At 41.9% G+C, this 23,158-nt stretch overlaps 1 protein-coding gene across 1 annotated transcript in view; it reads right to left on the bottom strand.

Moving 5' to 3' along the window:
- Positions 1-1,652: 1,652 nt before the first annotated feature.
- The window catches only part of LOC141758408 (protocadherin-15-like), a 210,314-nt gene continuing 188,808 nt past the window's right edge, over positions 1,653-23,158 (bottom strand). Inside the window, exons 35-40 of the mRNA XM_074619772.1 lie at positions 13,749-13,770; positions 12,969-13,007; positions 12,664-12,737; positions 6,381-6,510; positions 3,988-5,623; positions 1,653-1,792 (exon numbers count right to left, since the gene is read on the bottom strand). Coding sequence (XP_074475873.1) covers positions 4,022-5,623; positions 6,381-6,510; positions 12,664-12,737; positions 12,969-13,007; positions 13,749-13,770 — 1,867 coding nt within the window. The 3' untranslated portion in view covers positions 1,653-1,792; positions 3,988-4,021. The remainder of the gene's footprint in view (positions 1,793-3,987; positions 5,624-6,380; positions 6,511-12,663; positions 12,738-12,968; positions 13,008-13,748; positions 13,771-23,158) is intronic.

Below are 23,158 nucleotides of genomic sequence, written 5' to 3'. Positions count from 1 at the left end.
GTTTGCCAAGCAACTTGACGAAGATAAAAAGGCAAGTTTGAACAATACAAGACTTCATGTGTCAATGCAAAGTGTCAGGCAAATTCAAGATAAGTCGCACCAGTAGACGTAGTACTGAATGAAACAAGTGCGGTTCCATACAAAGACACCAGTCGCTTAAAGGGCCATAAAAAGTTCATAGACTTTTTCCTCAAGTTTTCCCTCATTATCTTTTAGCAAAGTAGAAATATAACAAGTCCTCTCATTCTAGGTCCAGTTTTTCCAAAGGGGCTGCAGCTCTTAGATCAGTCGGGCTTAAGGGATGCTCTGATTGCAATATTGAGCAGTTACGAAACAGACGTTTTAAAGGTGGAGTCAGCGATTCTACAATATACTTTTTTTTTGTCAAATTCAGTGAATAGCTCCTCATGGTCCGCTAGCTGTCCGTTCTGTCTGTGCTGAAAAAAAGATCTGCTGTTCATACACAGCCCTGGCTCTGTAAATGAGCAAACAAACACAGTGGATCGGACTATTCCTGCCAATTCCAGCCAAGGGGCTTTGTGCTTGTGCACAGTACCCGTATGTGCCGGTCTGATGTATAAAGAGAAAGGCAGTGGGAGCGAGAGCGATGGTAAATCTCGAGGAGGGGGTATTTGTTTGGATGTTGAGTTCAAGTATCAACAATGTTTCTCCAGAATTGCTGACTCCACCTTTAATGAGTAAACTGGCAAATAGTCAATTAGATGCCCAGTTACATGTCGTTTTTTTAATGTATTTTTATCATCCGTCTCTGAATTTAAACAAAAATAAATTACATTATTTAGCTGATATGTGAGGAATCTTACATCTTATTGAAATTCAGTTTGAACACCAGAATATTCTGATTCACCTTTTAGCTGAGCACCAATCTGTTAATTAGATGTCTTTTAATTGGATTGGAGCATCCCCATTAGTTCCACAACTAATGAACAGAAATGATGTCTGAATGCTGTAATGATCTTGGCAATAAGGAGCGAGCACAGTGGAGTCACGATCAGAGTTTAGTCATGGGTATGTGAAGGCTGTTCCACGGGCCCATCCATAATTCCTCCTCATCCGACTGCGTTCTGTCACTCGGGCACTCCAACGGCTCCCCCATAACGAGGCCGTCGTCGTCTTCATCATTACTGACGTCTACCTTCGACTCTCTCTCGCCTTCTTTCAACTGGTCTCTCTCCTCTGTGCACTGAGGCAGCTCCACGCCGCCCTGAGCCGCTTTGAGCAGGTTTGATTTAGACGGCAAACTGTCAGGCGCCGTGTTGCTTGTGCTGGTCGAACCCAAAGAAACTCTGGATTGCAGAGTGTTAAACATATTCAGCGTTTTATTGTTGTCAGTGTTAGAGAAAGAGGAAGTGGCCGTCGCAGAGGCGGCTATTCCCGAACTTTGGAAAGTGCGCAGCGTGTGGCACCCGCCGCCATCTGCTGCTGTTCTGGGGTTGTTCAGGGGCACTCTTTCCTCCAGCGTGGCAGCCATTTTTTCGAGTTTTTTAAAGTGCTTGGCCAGCCGGGAGCTGAAGACGGGTGAAGTGAGTTTGAGGTTGTTGTTCGTGGTGGTGGTGTGCGTGTGCGGGGGACCTGTGGCGTTTACTGTACGTCGGGTGCGGATGATGGAGCCATTCTGAGCCACGTAGATGCTGCCGTTAACGTTAGCGTGGCTGTTGAGGGTGGTGGGTAAGCGGCTGCGTTGGGTCTCCGGCATGCTGTCCTCACCGGTGGAGCTGGTCTCATATTCCCGGTCCAACACCAACTTGATCCGACGTTTTTTATTGCCGGGCTGGAAAAAACACAAAAATAATGTCATTAAACTTCTGCCACTGAGTCTGAGGGAATTAATTTGTGCTCTTTAATAAAGACTCACTATCTATTCTTATTGAGCCCCGTTCACACAGAGAAACACAAGGTGCACTGATGATACCAGGCAAAAATGTTGCTGTGGCACAGTCTCATCATATTGTACATATTATAAACCTTTTTTCACCTTGTGTTCTAAGACAAAAAAACAATTACAGCCACATCACTGTTCTATCCTGTCACACATTTTCCACTGAAATAAATGTAATCAAAGGAGGCCTATTATGCTTTTGTGCTCCCTTTCCTTTAGTGTGTCATATCGTTTTTTTGCATTTAAAAGGTCTGCAAAGTTATAAAGCCCAAAATCCACGCCAAAGGGAGTTACTCTCCCCCACAGAAACACTGCTCCTGAACTGCCTGAAACGCCTTGATTGAAGTCCCGCCTTTTCTTCCGTAACATGGTGATGTCACCAAGTAACACATTTGCATAATACCTGCCTAACGGCTAGTTTGGCACACACTCAAACTAAATTAGTTAGAGCAGAGCTGGAGCGGAGTCTAAAGAATTTGGTTCGGTCGACCAATCACAACAGTGGGCCAGCTGACCAATCACAGCAGACTGGGCTTTTTTAAGGGGCAAAAGCTCAAACAGAGTGTTTCAGACAGTGGGTGAAAAGAGGAGCTGCAGCACAGCAGGTATGAGAAAAATAAAGCATATTTTGAACATTAAAGCATTTAAACATGTTCTAGTAGAAACCCGAAATACAAGTATGCACCTGAAAATAAATATAATAGGTCCTCTTTAAAAGCTTCTTCTAAGTGACGCATCTTTGAGCTTCCTAGAATTTTTTTTCAGTGTAATTAAAATTGTTTTCAAGCCCCCATCTCTTTCATTTATGTAACATTAGGTAGCGAGCGAGGTGTTTCTATGGGGGAAAGTAACTCCCTTTGGTGTGGACTGTGGGCATTATAACTTTGTAGACCTTTTGCATGCACAAAAAACTATATAACACACTAAAGGAAAGGGAAAAAGCACAATAGGTCCTCTTTAAGAAAGGCTTTAAAACATGTGAACCACACTGGACAGTGACATCAGGGCACTGACAACAACCGTAGTACATTTCTACTGCAGCAAGGTGAGAAGTTGGACCACTAGAGGTCAGGAGAGACAAAATCTTCAATTCATGTTCACTTCTGTAAGCCCAAATGTAATTTGTGACAATTTTACCTTTAAGATGTTTGTCCTGTAAAATCAAGAAATAAAAAATAAAAGTAGCACTTTCACCCCCACTGCAAACACACTGCAAAGCAAAGACAGGTCAGTGCAGCAGTGTTCACTCCAGATGTTTCATTTGGTAGGACAGTGATTTATTGATTTCAATTTTAAATTTAAAAAAAAAGGAGAAAGCATTGGGGAAATGCTTTTAAAAATAAAATGTATCCACATTTGATGTAACTCTTTATAACACAAAACACTATATGTAGAATCTCCTCTATGTTAGGTCAGAGCAAACACTGCTGTACACACACACTTTGGAAGAAGATAAGGGCTGCTGTGAAAATAACTATATGACCCTCAAGTATTTCCATTTAACCCTGATAGTATAGAGGAAGAATATGTTCACCATTACAAAGAAAGCATATTTTCCCCTGCAGATAACAGGTACCGGAGGAACCGACTGATACAGGGGGGAATGATGTACACAGAAAAAGAAATGACTAATGTAGGCAGCTTGAGCGAACCTTAAATGCAACAAAGAAAGGTCAGTGAATAACTGTCTTTGAGCTGCTGCAGAGAAGTAAGCAGCTGGAAGTGGAGCTTTCACAAAAGGAAAAATGAGACAAGTCAGCTCAGGAGAAAATCTACTGAAGTAAACCAGTCCACCACTTCTTGTGTCAGAGTAGGAGAGCTGTTATAAAGGAAGGAGAGACGGACAAAGAAGAGGAGAGAGGAGGATAGGCTGATTGGAAAAAGGGGATTCAAGATACAGGCAAAATGAAAAGGCAAAGGCCCACATGAAGAGATACTTTGAGGGGGCAGCAGAGGACATGCAGGTAATTTAAACTCCTGTGAATGTAGATCACACCAAACAAGGAAAAAAGAGAGAGATTACAGTAATAAATTCCACCCAGGTAATGACTGCACACCCAATCCAGGCATTTTCACCGAGATCTTACTTAGTTGCAAAGAATTTAATCTTGGACGGGGGTGCTAAGGCCTCATCTGCATTTCAATCGACCGATTAATTTTTTCAAAATCCCCCTCTTCTTCATCCTCGTCTCTTTCCACGCTGCTTTTCTCCTCCTCCTCTGTATCCTCGATGATGGGCGACAAGACATCTGAGGTGTCCATCACACCCGAGCTGATGCCCGATTGGTTGGTGGCTCGCCTGCTCGACGAAGACTTTCGTGATCCTACGCTTTTCATCCCTTCCTCCTCCTCCTCCTCCTCTCCTGATTCTTCATCTTCCTCGCTCTCTTCCTCGATTGTTTCATGAGAAGAACTGGAGTGTCTAGAACTCTGGGGCCTAGAACCTGAATATCTCGAACTTTTAGAGTCACTGCTGCTGTTTCTATCCGTCTCTTTGCCGTTTGTGGAGCAGCTGCTTCTTTCTCGCCGTCTGCTTGTGCTTCCTCTCTTTAAGTTGGCACTGCTTCTTCTACTCTTACTACTAATACTGTTGCTACTTCTGCTCGACTCTTTCCGTTCATCCTCGCTCTCCAACTCCTTCTCAGACTCTGACCCCTCCTCGTCTGTCTCTCCGTCTGTGTCGGGAGTTCCCTCGTCCCTTTCTGTCTCTGTATCAGATTCGGTCTTGTCGTGCTCGACTGTAACAGATGAGCTGGGGCTACTGGCGTCGGAGGGACTACATTCTGATGGAGACTCTTTGCCGCCACTTCCTGTTTCCGAATCACTGTCGCGAAATCGCTTTTCTCTCTTCTTCCACCACACCTCGGAGGAATTTTTCTCATCTCCTATCTCCCTCTCCCACCTCCTCCTCTCCTCCCCCATGGCTCTCTCAGACACCGATGCAGAAACGCTCATATCTCCTAAGGAGCCATACATCTCCCTACTGTTATCCTCTCCTCTGTCCCAGCTTTTTCCGTCGCTCCACCGTTCATCTCCCACCCTGGCGGGTCCCTGGAGCCTTCTGGTGAGGGAGATAAGACTGAGGGCCTCGCTCAGCTTTTGTTTCACTGGCGGCGGTTTGCTGGCTTCGACGGATGTTTGGAAATAACTCCCATCGATGACCACGCCGCCGTCCAGGCTGGCAAAGTGGCCAGGGAGCTCTCCCCGATGCCCTTCGACAGCATTTCTCATCCCATTGTTTGTCATGCCAACTCTGTTGCTTCTTCCCTGTGTTTCCATTTCTCTTCTTTCCCTCCCTCTTTCTGTTGCTTCATCTCTTCCTCCAACTCTGTTCTCTCCTTTCCCTGCGTCTCCTCTCTCAAATCCCCTTCCCACTCTTTCCATCTTTCTTTCCTCCGGTCTCTCTCTACCTCCTTCCCCCTCTTCCATCGGCCTGACTCTGGCTTTTTTCCAGGGCAGGTGGATGGCCGGAGGTTGTCCAGATGTTTTACTACCAGCGGACAGCAGTGTGCCCGCTGTCATCACGGCCTTCAACCTGGCGGCCATGCTTGAGCCCTTAGGCTTTGTGCTCGTGGCTGTACCACCTTCTGACGGTTGGTGTTTGTCGCCCTCAGTCCTCGGGGCTGCTGGGGTCTTTCCTGACGGACCATGAGAAGGTTTAGGACGGGGCTGGAGGTTGGCAAGGTGTGGGGCTAATCTACCTCCTTGAAACACTCTCCTCACCTGTTGTCATGAAGATATTAGTCCAAAACCAAATAAAAACAAATTAGTAAAGGAACAACATTTAAACTGCAAAAAACATCTTCTCAACCTAATACTCAAGAAAGTCTGTGTGTGTTGTAATCCGAGCTTCTTTGCGCTTTGTTGACATTGCCGGGCCGGTGCTTTTAGTGCATGTTCGTGCATATGAGCGTGCCCCACTGGCTCGCAAACTTGTGACGTCATAGGGTATAAAGTCTGGAGCTGCTCCATAGACAATGAACTGGAGACTGCTACCCAAATGAGCTTTATTCTATTGTAGTGTTCTCAGTTGTGAAGCAGAAAATGTACCCATATACTCAGATCATTCCCCTGGGTGCTCTCAGTGTCATCTAGAACAGCTCTCCTAATTCATTGTTTATGGAGCAGATCCACAGTCTATACCCTATGACATCACTAATTTGAGTTTTACCGCTCTAGTTTTTGGATTTGGGAGAGAGGTGTTCATGTTAACTAATATTTTTGGACTGTCTTAGACATTAGGAATAACATGTATTAATACTGAAAATGGGCGTAGTTCCCCTTTAACACTTTTTGCCTGAACTATACGATTCAGTGCTTTCACCGCATTTCTGTTTTGTCTCTATTAGAATATTATGCAAAATCAATAAATGTCAACAATTTCTCTTCTTCTTTACACACCATGGATGCTGGCACTAGCCTGTGTTAGTGAGTACCTAAGGGGTTTCTGTTCTGTTTCTGCAGTATTTTCTGTCTTTACCTCTCCGTCAGACTCCTGTGGGCTGTAGTAGTAGCTGCCGTCGTCATCAACGACCACTTCTCCATATTCATCATAGAGCGCGGAGGGTGAGATCAGTTTCCTGCGACTGCCGTACTGAGGAAGGTCATACCTGGACAGAGAGAGGGAGAGAGCATTACAGATAACCAACAAGAAGCTGTGCAAAGCAGAAATGGCAAATTCTCAATTTTACTGCTATATAATTTAAGGGTTATTTTTCTGATTGTTTGCTATGTGTAATAATAATAAATAAAAGGAAGCTGTGGTTTTGTACAAGAGCTTCAGCAAACAGAAGTGAAGACAGCAGAGAGAGCTGCGTTTAAATAACAAAACTGTTGCACTAATGCTTATCCACAGCCACTTAAAGCAATAACACACAGGGCAACGCTGCGGTTTCACTCCAATGATAAGCAGTGTCTAATGACTCGCCTAAACAAAGCTGACTTAATCACAAAAGGAGCATTTTGTTGCCAGGAGACATTTTGTTAGCAGAAAACACTGGAATCAATTTTTCCTCCCTTTTGTCCTCCCACTTCGCCTGTTGCCGGGAGCGCTGGCTGGCTCCCCCGGCCAAAAAGCTGTGTTGTGCATCACCACTTGGGCTCCGTGCCCTGCGGCAAGCAACTCGGAGAGCTAGCGGGTCAAAAAACACATCTTTTCAAATGCTATCCTGGAAACAATACGTCCCCGTGTGATTAAAGTAACAAATCTGCTGGAAGTCCTTTGGCTTGGTTCCGTACCAGAGTTGTACAGAAAAGTTGCCCCGTGTAATCACTCTGCTCAACCGGTCGGAAAAGTTGCCCTCCTATTACATTAAGTAGCCAAGTAATAAACAAATGGACGAGGGCAAGTGGATGACTGATGTGTGTGGGTGAGGAAAAGGGTGGAGGTGTGTTTGGGAAATTAGAGGCGAGGGAAAGGAAGGGTCAAAACAGAAAGACCATGTCATAAATGTTGCACTTATAATCCTTACAGTATGGCCTCTGCAGGCTAATGTAATGAGTCTTAACCTTCCATTAAAACCTACTTATGGGATTTCACAGTCATTAACCCGCAAACTGAAGTGCATACACAATCAAATTAGTTAAAGTCTGGAGTAACTCTTTGCTTAGAATGGTCTTTTTTCCCTTCTTCCCTTTAGTCTTTCCTCCCTTTCTTTTCTATTCTCACTCCTAACCCTCTCCATGTCTCCACTAGGGGACACTCATGAACTGAGAATCACTTCGTGCAGTTCAAAGTTGCCAGAATCACCGGCGTTACAGCCAAGACCTGATGGTGTGTTTTTGTAGATGTGTGTGTGTCACATCCACACAGTGAGGGGCCTCCACATGACAAAGAGTACTAGTCCTGTATGCTTTAATAGTCACTGGATGACAAAACAAGCCCACTTTTTGATGCCCAAATGAAATGTGTTTTGCTCAGTTTCATAATTGCCGGCTTGAATTAATCGACGGCTTTGTTTCAAAGTGAAACAAATAAAAGAAAGTTACTCAGAGGAAATTAACATATTTTTTCAAAGGACCATAGCTTTTGCTGACAAGATTAGGCATTTTGAGTTTGTTGTTTTCAAAACAGTTTTTCTTTTTAATTAAATCTAAATTGGGGGAGTCTATCTTTACTAATTGTGGTAAATACTAAAAAAGCCTGTAAAAACAATTGACCAATTATATTGTTTTCTGTGGCTCTGCAGTGAGCTTTGAAAAAGATATTCAAGTGATGTCACTTGAGTAATCTCAGCATGGTCTTCGACACCACACATTTTGAACAGAAAGCATGCGTTACACACTGTCAGTGAGGGGATTGAAAGATTTACCAGGCAGAGGGGCTCTAAAGAAAAACGCTTTATGGGAAGTGTGAGACCGAATGTTTGTGGAGCTTGACACAAACTAGGGACTGATGCCGAATTCACACCAGAGCAGCGGTGAAGTGCAGCCTGTGGTGAGCTGCCATGTAATGTCTATGTAAAGCTGTGGCGGCTGCTCCTGAACTCAAAGCACTGGGGCCATTTGATTCTGCATTCGAAGTGCAGCCAAACTAAAAGTTGGGAAAAGTTTCACTATTAGCGGCAAAGTGAGGCCAGATCAGTAAACAGATCCTGTGACTCCTGTGACATGTTGACTTATGTTACAAAGAATTTCTTCCTGCCTTAAACACTGAATTCATTACATGGGCGCAATGGATAGCGCTAGTCCCAAATGGGGCTAATGAATGAATGACATGAGCTAGAAGCTATCGTTTATCTGCGTAGAGCACAATCACTACTGTTTAATCTTTCATACATCCTTTATTTTGCAACCCGTCCCTGATTCCAAGCTGTTTTGCAATCACCTGTGACAATCTATCTTTAAATGCTGCATCTCTGTGCTCTTTTATGTCTTTATCGTAAAGTGCTTTGTGCTGGGAGGACGAAGTGAATGTTAATCAGATGATATAGGGATGATGATGTTTGCACGGACGGTGGCTCTGAGTAGTCAAACAACCCTCTTTTGCCTTTTAAAAAAAACGCAAAAAAATCAAACCTGTTCCGAAAACTGAAATGACGGACGAAAGATTCGGAGTCGGTGTGATTGACACAACGTGAGGTTGTATCTATTTTTAAACGTGCAAGAATTTTGGACAAAAAATACGGACTTGCTGTGCAAAGGCCTTAAACTGCTCTCGACCTCTGCTGCTCATGAAATATGAAGCTGGAACCATGAGACTATTAGCTTATTTCTTGGCCAGGAACTATCAAAAAATAGTCCAGCACATAACCCCTAGTAAAACCACAACATTATATTCTTTGTTTTTTGTGCGAATTAAAGAAATGAGATATAACATTTTAATTAAGGAGCTTTAGAGATGCTGGTAGGCGGATTTTGTTACTTTTGGACCAAGTCAGATTAGCCATTTCCCCCAATTTCCAGTCATATGCTAAGCTGACTAGCTGCTGCCTTTGGCTTCATATTTAGCGTACAGAAACACAAGTGTGGTATCAAACTTCTTATCTAACTCTGCAAGACACCTAAAATGTTGAACCATGTTTTTAATATTGTTTGCAATTAATGTCTTCATGCACCCTGCCTAAAACTAGCTGCTCTTTTTGTTCTCACCTTTGTCCTGCTTCTGATTATAAAATGAAAACTGCATCTCCATTGAGCCGATAATGCCAGATTTCACTCTCCTCATCCTATATTTTTTCATGTGGGTGCCCTAACTCAGCACCTTCCAGCTTTTTTGACAGTCACACTGCTCATCACCCACGCCAATAACGAATTTGGAAAAGCGAGATTTAATCCCCTATTGCTCCGTGACGTGTACGGTTGGGTATTTTACTCTTGTCTAGAGGGCAACATGAATCTGGCTTGTTTTGTTGTTTTTGTTTTGTCTGTTTGTTTGTTTTCAGACGCGCATCAAAACATCAGACCTGTGCAAGAAATGGTTCAAGTTATTTCCAGCATCTGTATCAATCCAATCAGAATCGCGCCAATGGCAGATGGCTACATTCCCACATGCAGAGAAAATCCCATTTTGATCTCATCTTTTGAAGGCGGATGAAAGAAAAGGTCAAAGGGTTACGAAACATCCTTCCAAATGGATTAGTGTAGCTGTGGAAAGTAAACACTGGAACAGCTGTTGCCAGAACTTGGGCATGAAAACTTTGTCCGTGTCCTGAGAGGCGGGTTGAGCAGTTGTTAGCGCAGTCTTTTGAGAAAAAAAAAAAAAGTCCTGCACCTTTCATTTACAAACTGCGACAAATAAAGTGATTAGATCTGAGTCCCACCGGGTCACAAAGTCTGATTTCCTGCTCTTGTGTACGTACAGAGTCAGACATGAGTTTGTGGATGTTGCTCTAAGCCAACAGCATCTGGCCCATTGTCTGCTTCCACGGCTGGCTGCCTGATTAGCTGCTACAGTATTGCAACGCTAGGCAGAGAGAATTAGCTCTGTGTGTGTGTGTGTGTGTGTGTGCGTGTGTGTGTGCATGTGTGTGAAAGAAAGAATGAGCGAGAGAGCATTTCTGAGTGAGTGAATGAACGTGTCTGCCATGAGAGAATTTATGTGTGTGTGTGTGTGTGTGTGTGTGTGTGTCTGCTACTGTGTATTTAGGTGAGTGTGGGTGGGTGTATAAAATCAAGTTCCCGCGAGTCTGCAGCTAAAATAAGAATTACACAATGCATCACAGATGGCAGGCTGGGTTTTCAGAAACACACGCACACACACACGCACATACACACACACACACACACACTTGGCAGGGATGCAATAAGTCCTCGGAGATCTTGTTCATGAACGCTTTGATCCAATGTATCTCTGTGCGCTTCAATATATTGCCATTTCTATACAGTACTTCCTGCTTTTTCAACAACAGGCACAACACACACACACACATCTACAGTACATGCACACCCCTACACACTTTGAACAAAAATCACTGTCAGATCTTCCCTCCCTTTCCCTCTTTTGACTTCCTGTGGTTCAAAAACATATTAACCACACGTGAGTGCGAGTAGGCTGGCACGAGGCAGGTCATCGGTGTCAAGATTTCACTGTGTGACTGACACGGTCGGCTCGATATCATAGCAGCTGCCGCTGAGGTTGACAGAAGGGTCGGCTGGATGAAGTGCATGCAGAGAACTCCAGACTCGTGTAGAAGGAAATGTTTTTCATCGACGTTGAGGTCAGAGGTCAGAGATGAAACATAGTGGAGTGTATTCACTGCCCTCAGTGTGTTTTCTTTGCCCTCAGTATCTTTTCATTATTTCTTTTTAAAGATTATTCTTTCGGCATTTTCACCTTTATTTGACAGAGTAGAAATGGGGGAGCGAAGGAGGGTCGTGACGTGCAACAAAGGTCCCAAGGCCAGAATCGAAGGTTGCGGTTATATGTCAGGCGCTAACCACTCAGCTACCAAGGCGCTCTGCTCAGTATCTTTTCTAGTGTGTGTCACTGATGGTAAATACAGCATTCACTACACTGCAAGGTAAACAAATAAAACGCTGCAAAACATCACTTTTCATCCACTACTACATTGCTGTTTATACAGCTGTGACTGATTACTGTTTGGGGTCGATAAAATCCAATTGAGCTATTTTTGACAAAATGATAATTATATTGGGAATATGATTTTTAAGGCTGGGCAATATGGTTGAAATCTGTATTATGATATCAATAAGGATATATTCTGAAATAGATTTATGCCAGTATCATGATATGGCAAACATATATGTATGCAAAATCACCAATGTAATGAACTGTGTTCCATCATTATTCATTACGTGACAACAAAAGATGTTTTGGTAAAGGAGGTTGCGCTTCAACAGCGGGGTTCAGTGTGAAGTGCTAGACCCAAAGTCCAATAAGTATAAAAATGTGAAATGGTAGCACATCACAGATTTATAAACAAGGAGGACGAAATACTAAAATTTCACTCGTCAAAACGCTCTGAAGAAGGCTCCATGCCGAAATGCGTAAGCGAACGTCTGTTGTGATGTGAGCCAAGTGAAATGCTAGTAGTTTGTCCTCCGTGATATCACATTTTTATACCAAAAAATGGAAATTTGAACATCTACATTTTCATGACAACTGGGCAACTTCATCTTCTGAGGAAAAGCATGTGATACAATAGAAAGCTCCAGAACAGCTGCTAAATGGGCCTTATGGTGAGGTTGTTTTTGTCAACTACCATATATTTGTTTTTCTCAGATTAGCTTAATTCTATGAGTTAATTTGAGTAAAATCATCAAGTATAAGAGTAACTTGAATTACCGCCTCGCGGTTGTATGCCTCTACCAACCAGTCAAGTTGCAGTTTACATCCGTGTCTGTCCAAAATGTCATCACTTTATCATTTTCTTCCTAGACATTTGAAATTCCCTATGGACTTTCCTGAGATATTGCTTTCAGGAGAATGGGACAAACGTAAGGTCACAGAAACCTTATTCTAATCAGTTCGTCCTCGAGTCCAAAGTGGACATTTGTGCCAAATTTGAAGAAATTCGCTCATGGTGTTCCTGAGATATCACGAAAATGGGGTGGATGTGAGGTCACAGTGACCTTAGACCACCAAAATCTAATCAATTCATCCTTGAGTCCAAATGGACGTTTGTGCCAAATTGGAAGAAATTCCCTTCAGGCGTTCCTGAGATATGGACAACCCGAAAACATAACGCCTCCGGCATAAAAAATAGCAACTGAGAAACCATCCAAAAGTACAGTATGTTAAGATTATTGACAAACAAACATGCACATACACAAAAAGTGATATGCAGGATGTGCATACAAACCCGTGTTCATAGTTGTAATAATCTTGAGTGTAGTAGTCCTGACCGGGGTCGATGCCAGATTCCATTGATAACTCCTGTTAGATTGACAGACCATCATTAGAAGCTTTCCACACATACACACAGAGATACCCACACAAATCTATCTCCACACACACACTCATATATACATACTTATTTTTAAACACATCCCTCATGTGAAATCAGACTTTTTCCACCTCTAATTACGCTGATTGCACTTCCACAGACCCACACACACTCAGACAGAAACACAGCAAAGAAGTATTCAGAGAAGAGAGACAGAGTACCTCTGGTCTGAGCAGAGAAGGTCGGAGAAGTTGTTGCGTCTGCCAGAGGGAAAGAAAAGCGGTGAAAGACAAGACAAATGGAAGAAGTTTAGGAGCTGTCCCCCGAAATGGTATACATCTATTTTGGAAACGTAAAATCAATACTTTGTTCAATATCGCCAGAATGCAGAGGATCCCGTCTGTGTATTTGTTTTCATTCGGTGTGGTCAATCAGTTTTGTGGGAGTCGGTATTACTGTTGTTGTAGAGGATATCACTTTGGAAGTCAATTTCAGCTCCAAATTAAATATTTACAAGTTTCAAAATGTATATGCTGAAATCAAATGCAGTCAGTTGTGTGCAAATGGATTACTTTTTAAACAGAAGTGCTTGTATTACCATCATTGTTGTGGTGCATACTGAAGAATAATCTGGTCACATTTCCCAGCATGTCCATAGATACAGTTTTGGAATAAAGATAATTAAAGATTAACAGTATTCTGCATCTCCAACGGCCACATTTTAAAAGGATTGGTTGACTTTCTATATCAGCGTCTTTGTGTTTTTACATTTTAATATGCGCCATCAATGGATTGCAGACATGGGAGACAGTCAATGACGTAGGATACAAAAAATTGTAGCACTGATTACATGCTGCTCCGTTTGATTACATCAAACAGAAAAGAATAGAAGGAGGAAAAAAACACACAATGAAGGACACGACTGGACGTCAGAGGAAAAGAAGAAGAAGTAAATAACACACATGCAACTACATAGCGTGCATGCGGAGAAAGACGCGTACCTCATGTTGTCCATATCCGCGCCTGGAAGATCAAAGAGAGAAACAGAGAGAGCAACATTACCATGAAAAACCTGTCATTAAACATAATCCTCCCGATGTGCTTTTAATACACGTCAGCACTTTGCTGTGCATTTTCCTTACTGCGGAGGAAATTGAGGTTGTTTAAATCAAGACCCAAATGGAAGTGGCTGCTGGAAATATATTACATTTTGCATAATTTAACCCAGTTTCCAAGAAGAAAGCAAGAAGATGATGAAGATGTGTATGAGCATATGTATGGGATTGTGTGTATTTTTAGATTAATGGAGAGATAGGGAGGGTTATATAAGGGAGAAAGAGACTAAAGGACAAAACAGAAAATAGAAACGCTGACAAACTACAGTAAACGATTCCTGCACTGTCATTTAGGCGACTATTTCATTTGATGTTTTACTCTGGTAAATTCGATCTTCATAAATATATCTCATTTACAACCCAAATGAGCTCATCCTATTGTTGAGAGAACCGTAGATGTTGGGATAATAACATCAATAATAGCAATAATAAATCCATATTTCCGTTACTGTGTAATTTGTGACTAGTTTATTAAAAGTTGGGATGTTTTATTCATGAGTGCAGGGCTATTTATTATCAGGAAAGCAACATGCATGTATTATGTAAAATCTGGGTACTTAAACACACTGTTTAGCATAAATCTGGCACGGTGCTGATGCATACTCTCAACCTAAACGAACGGTTAGATGTCAGTTCAAATTTAAGAGCACTTTGCAATCAACAGAACCCTGAATAATGTGGTAAATAGTTGAGCAGCTGATCAGCATGAACATTTTTTCTACCAAGCTTTCACTTGTTCAAGGTACTCCCTGCTGACTCCAATCAAACCTTTGTGTTGCATTTAGCTCAGTTTTCTTTTTCACTTGTATAGATTGTCTGCATTGTCTATCTGTACTTTTATTGTATGTCTGTATTTTATTTTAATGTTCAGGACCTTAGGAAGACTAAAGGTACATCCATCAAACTAAACTAAACTAAACTAAACTAAACTAAACTAAACTAAACTAAACTAAACTAAACTAAACTAAACTTAAATTAAACTAAACTTAAATTAAACTAAACGAAATGGAACTAATTGAAACGAAACAAAACTAATCTGAACTAAACAACTCTAAACTAAACTAAACTGAACTAAACTAGACTAAACTAAACTAAACTAAACTAAACTAAACTAAACTTAAATTAAACTAAACTTAAATTAAACTAAACGAAATGGAACTAATTGAAACGAAACGAAACTAATCTGAACTAAACAACTCTAAACTAAACTAAACTAAACTAGACTAAACTAAACTAAACTAAACTAAACTAAACTTAAATTAAACTAAACAAAATGAAACTAATCGAAATGAAACAAAACAAAACTAATCTGAACTAAACCAATCTATATTAAACTAATATAAACTATGCTAAACTAAACTAAATTAAACAAAATGAAACTAATCGAAATTAAACTAAACCAGTCTAAACTAAACTAAACTAATCTAAACTAAACTAATCTAAAAGAAACAAAACTAATCTAAACTAAACTAAACTAAACTTTTGTGCTGTATTTGTTGTAAAAGGCAGGGGTCTTATAATTGCTCTCTCCTGGTTAACCGTTCTTTTAGGTTTAGAAACAGGACATTTTGGTGTCAGGTGGAGAGAACATGCAGCCAATATTTCTGCTCCGATTTTGAAGCACTGAAAATGACATATGCGGGGGGGAGCTTGAAATTGTCTTGGCCAGATCCGGCCACCGGGTGGGTAATTCGAGACCCCTGTTAGTAATAATCAAAACTGATGATGATCCTAAAAGAATATCATTATTATGGTCTTTCACTTGACCGTTTACTGGAGGTGTCCAATGGAGGGATTATGGCTTTCACAGGCAGGGATGTGGTAATGTAATCATAATCGGAGCATCTCCAAAATTATCATGTCAGTCATTTTGACGGACTGCATGCTCCCACATTAAAAACGGATTCCAGTAAAATGATCTAACATTACAGCCGAGCAAATTGACATTCTTTCTAAATATTTGACGGTTCCTCCTGTGAGACAGGAGCCTTCGCATGGCCTGGTTTTTCTCAACCATGAATGCACCCGGAGAGACTTTACTTGTGTTCTCTTCAGCTCAAGTCCGGCCCATAATTACTCTCGGCTTAGTTTGACATCAAGTGAAGACAGAAAATCAAACAAGTCTGAAGAGGATGCTCTCAAGTACTTATCAGAGGGGTATAATCATGTCAGCAGGAGGCTGTAGCATATACATGTATACACAAACTTATGGCTGTGTGTAGCCTGTAATATGATATATTTACTGTCACATTATATTTACATGTCTGGCTACATGATGCATGGAAAGGTTTGGTAAGACAACAAATGACAAGTTGGTGTTTTACTGGCTAACCAGTGGCAATCAGCTAGCTACCACGGGCTAGCTGTTTCTCCCATTGCTTCCACTCTTAATGCTAAGCTAAGCTAATTATCTGCTGGCTCTTAGGCTGTTTTCACATCAGGGACACAGGCCCGAATCCGAGTACACTTGACCCCAAAGTCCAGTTTGTTTGATTAGTGTGAACGCTCCGTACTGTACTCGGGCGCGGTTCGTCGATCCGTACTTGAGTCCACTTGAAAAGGAGGTCTTGAGTACGGATCATGTGTACTCGAGTACGGTTTGCATCAGACGTGAAAGCCGATTGTACCGAAACACGCAAGTAGACTGCTATTTAACGCGAGTAACGTTAGCAATCAGCGAGTAGTTGTGAAAGGGACAGACTTTTTTCAACGCCGCCGGTCTCCTCTGAACTGAACTGTACAGCCATGGGTGATAAAGCAGGAAGGCAGGAGAGAGGTTCGGGCGTTGTTAGTTATTTTATTTAGTTAATTTAATGATCTGTCTCCGAAGAACGAGAGACGTTCAGTGGGCAGAGAGAGAGAGACAGCAGGGGAGTGTAGAGCCGGCATATTTTCACATCAAACTGAAATAAGAGTTTATTTTGACCAAACTAGAGTTGGTGATTGTTGGAAAGACTAACGACGAAGGTTTGGGTTAATTTTCTTTTGTTTCTGTCGAGTTCGAATGAAGTGTTTTACGATGCTATGCCACTAGAACAGCTGATCTCGTTCACGGCAATCGTACTCAGGCACGGTAAGGATCAATCGTACCTAATATGAAAAGGCCATTATAGTTTCATATTTGCTGCACAGACAAGAGTTTCATCAAACTACACAGTAAGTTTTCTTCCCAATATGCCGAACTATTCCTTCAAGATCATATCCTTCATTTCACCACACTAGTGCAATGCCCGTTCAAACCGATTGCTTGTGCCTCGGTAGCCTCCCGGTATTGCTGCTTGCAGCGTTATCGGGGGCTTGTACCCCGTCACTCATGGCCGTCGAAGCGGCCCGATCGCTTATTGGCCCCAAGGAAATGCTGTTTGCAGCATTGTCGAGAACCTCTCGGCGCTCATTGCCTCCAGGGAAGTGAATAAGAGTTCGGTTGTAAACGACATGCTCGTCCGCATAGCCCTGAAGCCCTGCCCCCGCTGCTGCACAGAGCGCCATTCGCTTGTTTATTCAAAGTATATTAATATTGAGCGTCTCATGGGTCCAAATTGCACAAATATTCGACAAAACACTCCATGAGCTCCCTAGCAATACACCAGCCAAATGTGGAGTAGATCGGATGAACGTTTTTTTTCCAGATATACGAAGGACATACGGAAAGAGAGAGATCCCTCGCTTTGTAGTTCGATAGACTGGGTCCACGCAGCAGCCACGTTGATGACAGTACGAACGAACAAGCTTGATGGTGTTTACAGTTCTGTGAAATTAAGACTTTCTGTTCTGAGAAAACCTACCTCAAACAAAGACTCTCAAGACAAGGAGAGAAACAAGAACTGAGAGAGACAGTGACATAGAGTAAGACTCTGAAACAATGAGGGATAAACAATGCTGGGATTTTAAAAAAAAAAAAAGGAGGAAAAAAAGAGAAAAATACAAAGAAATAAATACAGAAAAACAACCCAAAATCTCTCTGCCCATGCGTCTTAACTATGTTGCCAGCAGGATGTATTGTCATGTGAAACCAAGGTAATGAGCTGGCAAAATGAAGATGTATCACAGAACAACAAATGGTGACTTTTAGAGGACACATCAGATTCTCCTCTCTGTTATTAGAGTGCAATCACACACAGGCACGTAAACACACACACACACACACACACACACACACACACACACACACACACACACACACACACACACACACACACACACACACACACACACACACACACAAATTGTTAAACCACTTGAGCATTTCATTAGATAAATTCAGATGGGAACATAATTGTGCCTCTTAAACACACACAGACACACACTTCCAAGGAGAAATTGTAGCCTTTCATTCGGTGTCAATGAATGAGTGTGCTTCAGAAAGACACTATTATCCGGTTAAATAAAAAATGTGTGTGTTGACGGACATATTGTTGGATGGATCGAAAAGGCTGAATGAATGGAGGGATGAATGGATTAATATAAAAAAAAGGCTGCTTCTTGGGTGAACTACAGGTTAGGATGAAATAGCCCTTTTCACCATCACCGTGTGTGTGTGTGTGTGTAAATGTGTGTATACTCTCCAGATTATAGCTGCCAGCAGTATATGCCTAGCATCGTGTATTGTGTGATCTGTGTTTGTGTATGTGTCAGTGTGTGAAGATAAGTCTATCGCTGCGTCCTTGTTGCTCTGACAGACACATTATTAGGTCCTCCCGAGACAAAAACACACAGACATCCGACATGATTGACTCTCGCTCTTTGTGTCCTCCCCACCTTGTCTCGTAGTGAGAAACAGAAAGACAGCGGAGAAATATTCTTAGCTCTTAAAGAACAGACTCAGACTACAACACCCAATAACACTCCCTTCTCCTCTCTTTTTCTACATTTCGTCTCCCACAGAGCTACTGTAGCTCCTTCGCCCTTTACACTTGTCACTCCACTCATTTGTTACTTCCTTTTTCTCCTACCTGTTTCACTTTCTCTACCTATTTCAGCCTTTCCCTCTCATTTTTTGCATGTTATGTGGAAACTAATTTCAAAAATAACCAGGTCTCTTCACATTTCCAGAATAAACCTGTTTGAAGGAGGGTAAACCTTTGTATTGTAAATGTGGTGGGAGACCAGGACGGTTGCAGACAAATAGCCGTGATCCAGTTTCCAACAGCTTTATATCTATACAGCACTTATGAGCTATAATCATTTGGCATTTCTAAGGCTATACTGAGCAGATTTACACCACATCACAACAAAACTCCAACTTTTATTACATTTTTATAGAACTTTAGAGATGAGCTATTGCGGTCATATTTTGAGTTTTGGCCACCTACAGCACTCAACAAAGTGAGATCGTGGAACTCGGCTATATTGCTCTATCAAAGTCCAACGGGGCAAGAAACACGGAGGTCAGACAGGTTGTAAACGAGACTAAAGGCTGCAGTCGAATAGTCTTTTTTTGCTTAGGAAGGTTCCTAACTGAGTGAAATGACCCTTACATAGCCCTAAATGCTAAGGAAAGGTGCTTCAATGCTTCCTTTCTTGTATCTCCTTCAGCATAGGGTACAGTGGACCATCCTTGCCATATGTAAACTAATGCTGTCAATCGATTAAATTAATTTAATTGTGATTAATCGCATGATTGTCAATGATTGATCACAATTAACCACAAATGAATTACATATTTTTTATCTATTCAAAATGTACCTTAAAGGGAAATTTGTCAAGTATTTAATACTCTTATCAACATGGGAGTGGGCAAATATGCTTGCTTTATGCAAATGTATGTATATATTTATTATTGGAAATCAATTAACAACACAAAACCAGACACCCTCACAGGTACTGCATTTAGCATAAAACATATGCTCAAATCATAACATGGCAAAGCCAGCCCCTTGGACACCCTACATGCGGCACCCCTCTGATCCGGCATCTTCGGCGGAGATGGCCTCGATTTTGTTGAATCCTCGATTCTGATTGGTCAATCACGGCGTTCTACAGTCTGTTATTTCTTTATAGCAGACCGTTGTTATGTATAAAAGACCGTTGCTATGGGCGCAGTTCTGATGTCAGACTCTGGCGGTCCGCTTTTGTGTCAAATCATTGATTTCTCAAGTAAGTAGCTGTGTAATAAGTGGGATAATGTACAGCTAGTGGTTCATTGTTGGGAAATAAACCCTGACACCGATGCAGGACCGCGATGCTGCATTGCTCTATCGGGTTTATTTCACAACAATGACCTGCTCGCTGCACATTATCCCTAACTTATTGTGGCACCAAAAGGTACAATGAAAAATTGTGCAATCAACGTAGAAAGTGAAGCCTTGACTATCCTTTAAGGTTTAGAAAGTTGTTCAAGAGCATTTTAATAGGTCACACACACATTGGAGACACACGTGTTGAACTATAATTGTCTTTGCTGCATCTCATAGCTATTTTGCTGCTTCAATGACCACATTTCCCATGATAATCTTCGCTGATCAAACCTGTGAGTACAATTACACGACAGCCGCTCTCTCACTATGTCTTGTATCTGTGTTTTTCAATTCAGTTTCAATTAAATGCAGTCGGCTTTGCTGAAAGTTGTAAACAAAACATATTCCCAAAGATGTCAAGGGATGTCTGTTCTCTAGCAAAAAGACACAACAAGAGTGAAAGCAGAATCCGTCTGCGAGACACACCGAGTGTGTGTGAGTGTGTGCAGCGGCGTGCAGCACACCGAGGTAATCTGAAAGCTAATCTTGACACAAAACATTTCCAACCCAGTCAGCTGAAACAGTAGCGCTGCCTGCTGCAACCTGTTTAATGCAGCTGAGTGTTTGTGTAAGTGTACATGTTCACACTGCTGTTTATGCCCAATGCTCTTGTGTATATAGACGGGTTGCTTTTATACAAACATTACTGGGTGCATACGCATTCAGGGGGCAAAACGGCTTTGGCAGCCATTGTAATTAACATTGATTTCACATTGTTTGTACTTTCTCGTTGACTATACTAGACCCTTGCAGAGTCCGACCACCAGATACCATTATCATATGACTTATTAGTAGCCAAGGAGATTTGTTTATTATTATCACCTGTTATGAAATGGGTAACGTTAGATCAAACATAAGAGTGATTTGATTTGGGGGATCTGTGTCTGTTTGGTTGACACTCCAGTCGGCGTTCAAGTGACACCAGACACTCTTTCCTTAGCGATTCTTTAGCAGGTATAACATTGATATAAAACTGGAAACTTGGATTTTGGCTGCAGTTTACGGCACAACAACTCCTTGTCATCTCTACTTTGCAGCTTGGCTCTGCCGTGCTTTCTGCCCTCTAACTGCGCGCGCATCTCTGTGATGACGTTGCACAGAAACCCGTCTATATGTGTGGGTGTGTGTGACTGTCTGTTAATGCTTAACGTATATGGATTGAGCCTTTTAAAAATTCACAGCTAAACAACGCAAGGTTTATAGCTTGATCCAATTTTACTGAACAATTGCAAACGCTCTGTGTGTGTGTGTGTGCGTGCGTGTGTGTGTGTGTGTGTGTGTGTGTGTGTGTGTGTGTGTGTGTGTGCGTGCCCTAACAACAGCTGTGTAGATTCCACTGGAGACGGTATAAATCCTCTCATAATGTCATCACTTGGTAACCACAGATACGAGCATCAGGGTTTGTTTTATTTGGCTGTACATCATGATTTGATCCAATTGCCCAGATATGATCATTAGTGTCATGCTGGTTTCGCGGGACAGATGTGATTCTGTCACTTCATGATGACAATATGCGTCTGGAGACAACTTGTTGAAACTGTTTCAGCTGATGGCTGTGAAATCGGCTGCTGACAGAGCTATATCCACAGGCTTTGATTCCACACTTGCAAGTACATTTTAGACATTTTTTCAGGTAATGTCAGCGCTTCAAAGGCTGCCATTTCTTTCCATATCTGGTTAACTGTACCGCAGAGGTCAAATTAGAGAGGGATATGTCATTCCTATTGCTCCATAACAGCTACAGGTATTTCATAAAAGGAGAGGAAAAGATCTGACGTATCGTATAAGCACTTACAGATGACATTACAGTAAGAATCAACCAGTCTGACTGCCGCAAAAAATACACTTTCAAACAGGAAAGTGACAGGTCTGTGTGTGCATTCGTGATACGATTTGGTCTGAGAAGGCAGAAATCTACATCAAAACATGTAGAAAAGTTCCACAGTCGCACCTGATCTGAAATATTACTATTTCTCACTTTATGAGACTTTTGTGTGATGTATGATGTTGGCAAACATTTCGTATGGCTACACATGTTTTTCCAAAGACATCTGACACATGAGGTTCAACGATGCCTTATGGTAAACCCACCTAAATGGAAACAAACAGCTGGAGATGGGAAGCTTCTGCATGGAACACCAATGTTACTTTAGTGTACTGTTTTGTATTTTGTTTTTGTAGAAAACTAGAATTCATTAACCCGACCCTGTCCGAACCATCTGAGAAGGCGTCATTGGAAACTGTTTGGAAAAGGGCAGGCACTTTCAAAAAACTTGGCAGGCGATTGGATGAACCATCTGTAAATCAAACGAATGCATCGCCTTCAGTGCTGTTCTTTGCTCTTCTTTCAATGAAGAAATACTCTTCTGTTCTGATTTAACTGATGCTATTGCAGCATCTGCGCTAACCTCTTGAGGAAGTTGTGTCGTCTCACCGGGTCTCAGGTCTCACTCACAACACCTAAAACACGCCCGTAGCTGCAGTAGCTCCACACAAGACTCTGATTGGTCCGTTGCCTGGCGAGCCGTACACAAACGCATTATTTGAAGCCTGACGAGAAGTATTGTCGTGTGACATTTTTGATCCTGTGATTCTCGCGTGATATCATGAAATCGCGAGAATCCAGTTGCCATGCAAGGTTAAGTATTACCGCCTCGCAGTTGAATGCCTCCAACCACCAGTCAAGTTGCAGTTTACATACATGTCTGTCCAAAATGTGATCACTTCTTCATTTTATCCTATTAGACATTTCTGTGAAATTGTCATAATTAGCATATTTATTCTTGAGTTATGGCCAAAAAATGTTTTTGTTAGGTCACAGTGTCCTTTGACCACCAAATTCCAATCAGTTAATCCTTGACTCCAAGTAGACGTTTGTGTCGTTTCCCTCTAGGCGTTCCTGAGATATCGTGTTCACACGAATGGTACGAATGGACGGACCCGAAAACACACCACATAATGCATAAAAAACATTTGTTCTGCTCTGCACCTCCTTGGATGAGTGGAAACATCTTTAAATGTAACTCCGGTGGTTAGATTCATTTTTTGACCTGATGAGGC

This window comes from Sebastes fasciatus, chromosome 20 (assembly GCF_043250625.1).
Source record: "Sebastes fasciatus isolate fSebFas1 chromosome 20, fSebFas1.pri, whole genome shotgun sequence".
In the NCBI taxonomy this organism is placed as follows: Eukaryota; Metazoa; Chordata; class Actinopteri; order Perciformes; family Sebastidae; genus Sebastes; species Sebastes fasciatus.
Note: the sequence above shows the minus strand (reverse complement) of the source record. Positions and strands in the feature narration are given on the sequence as shown.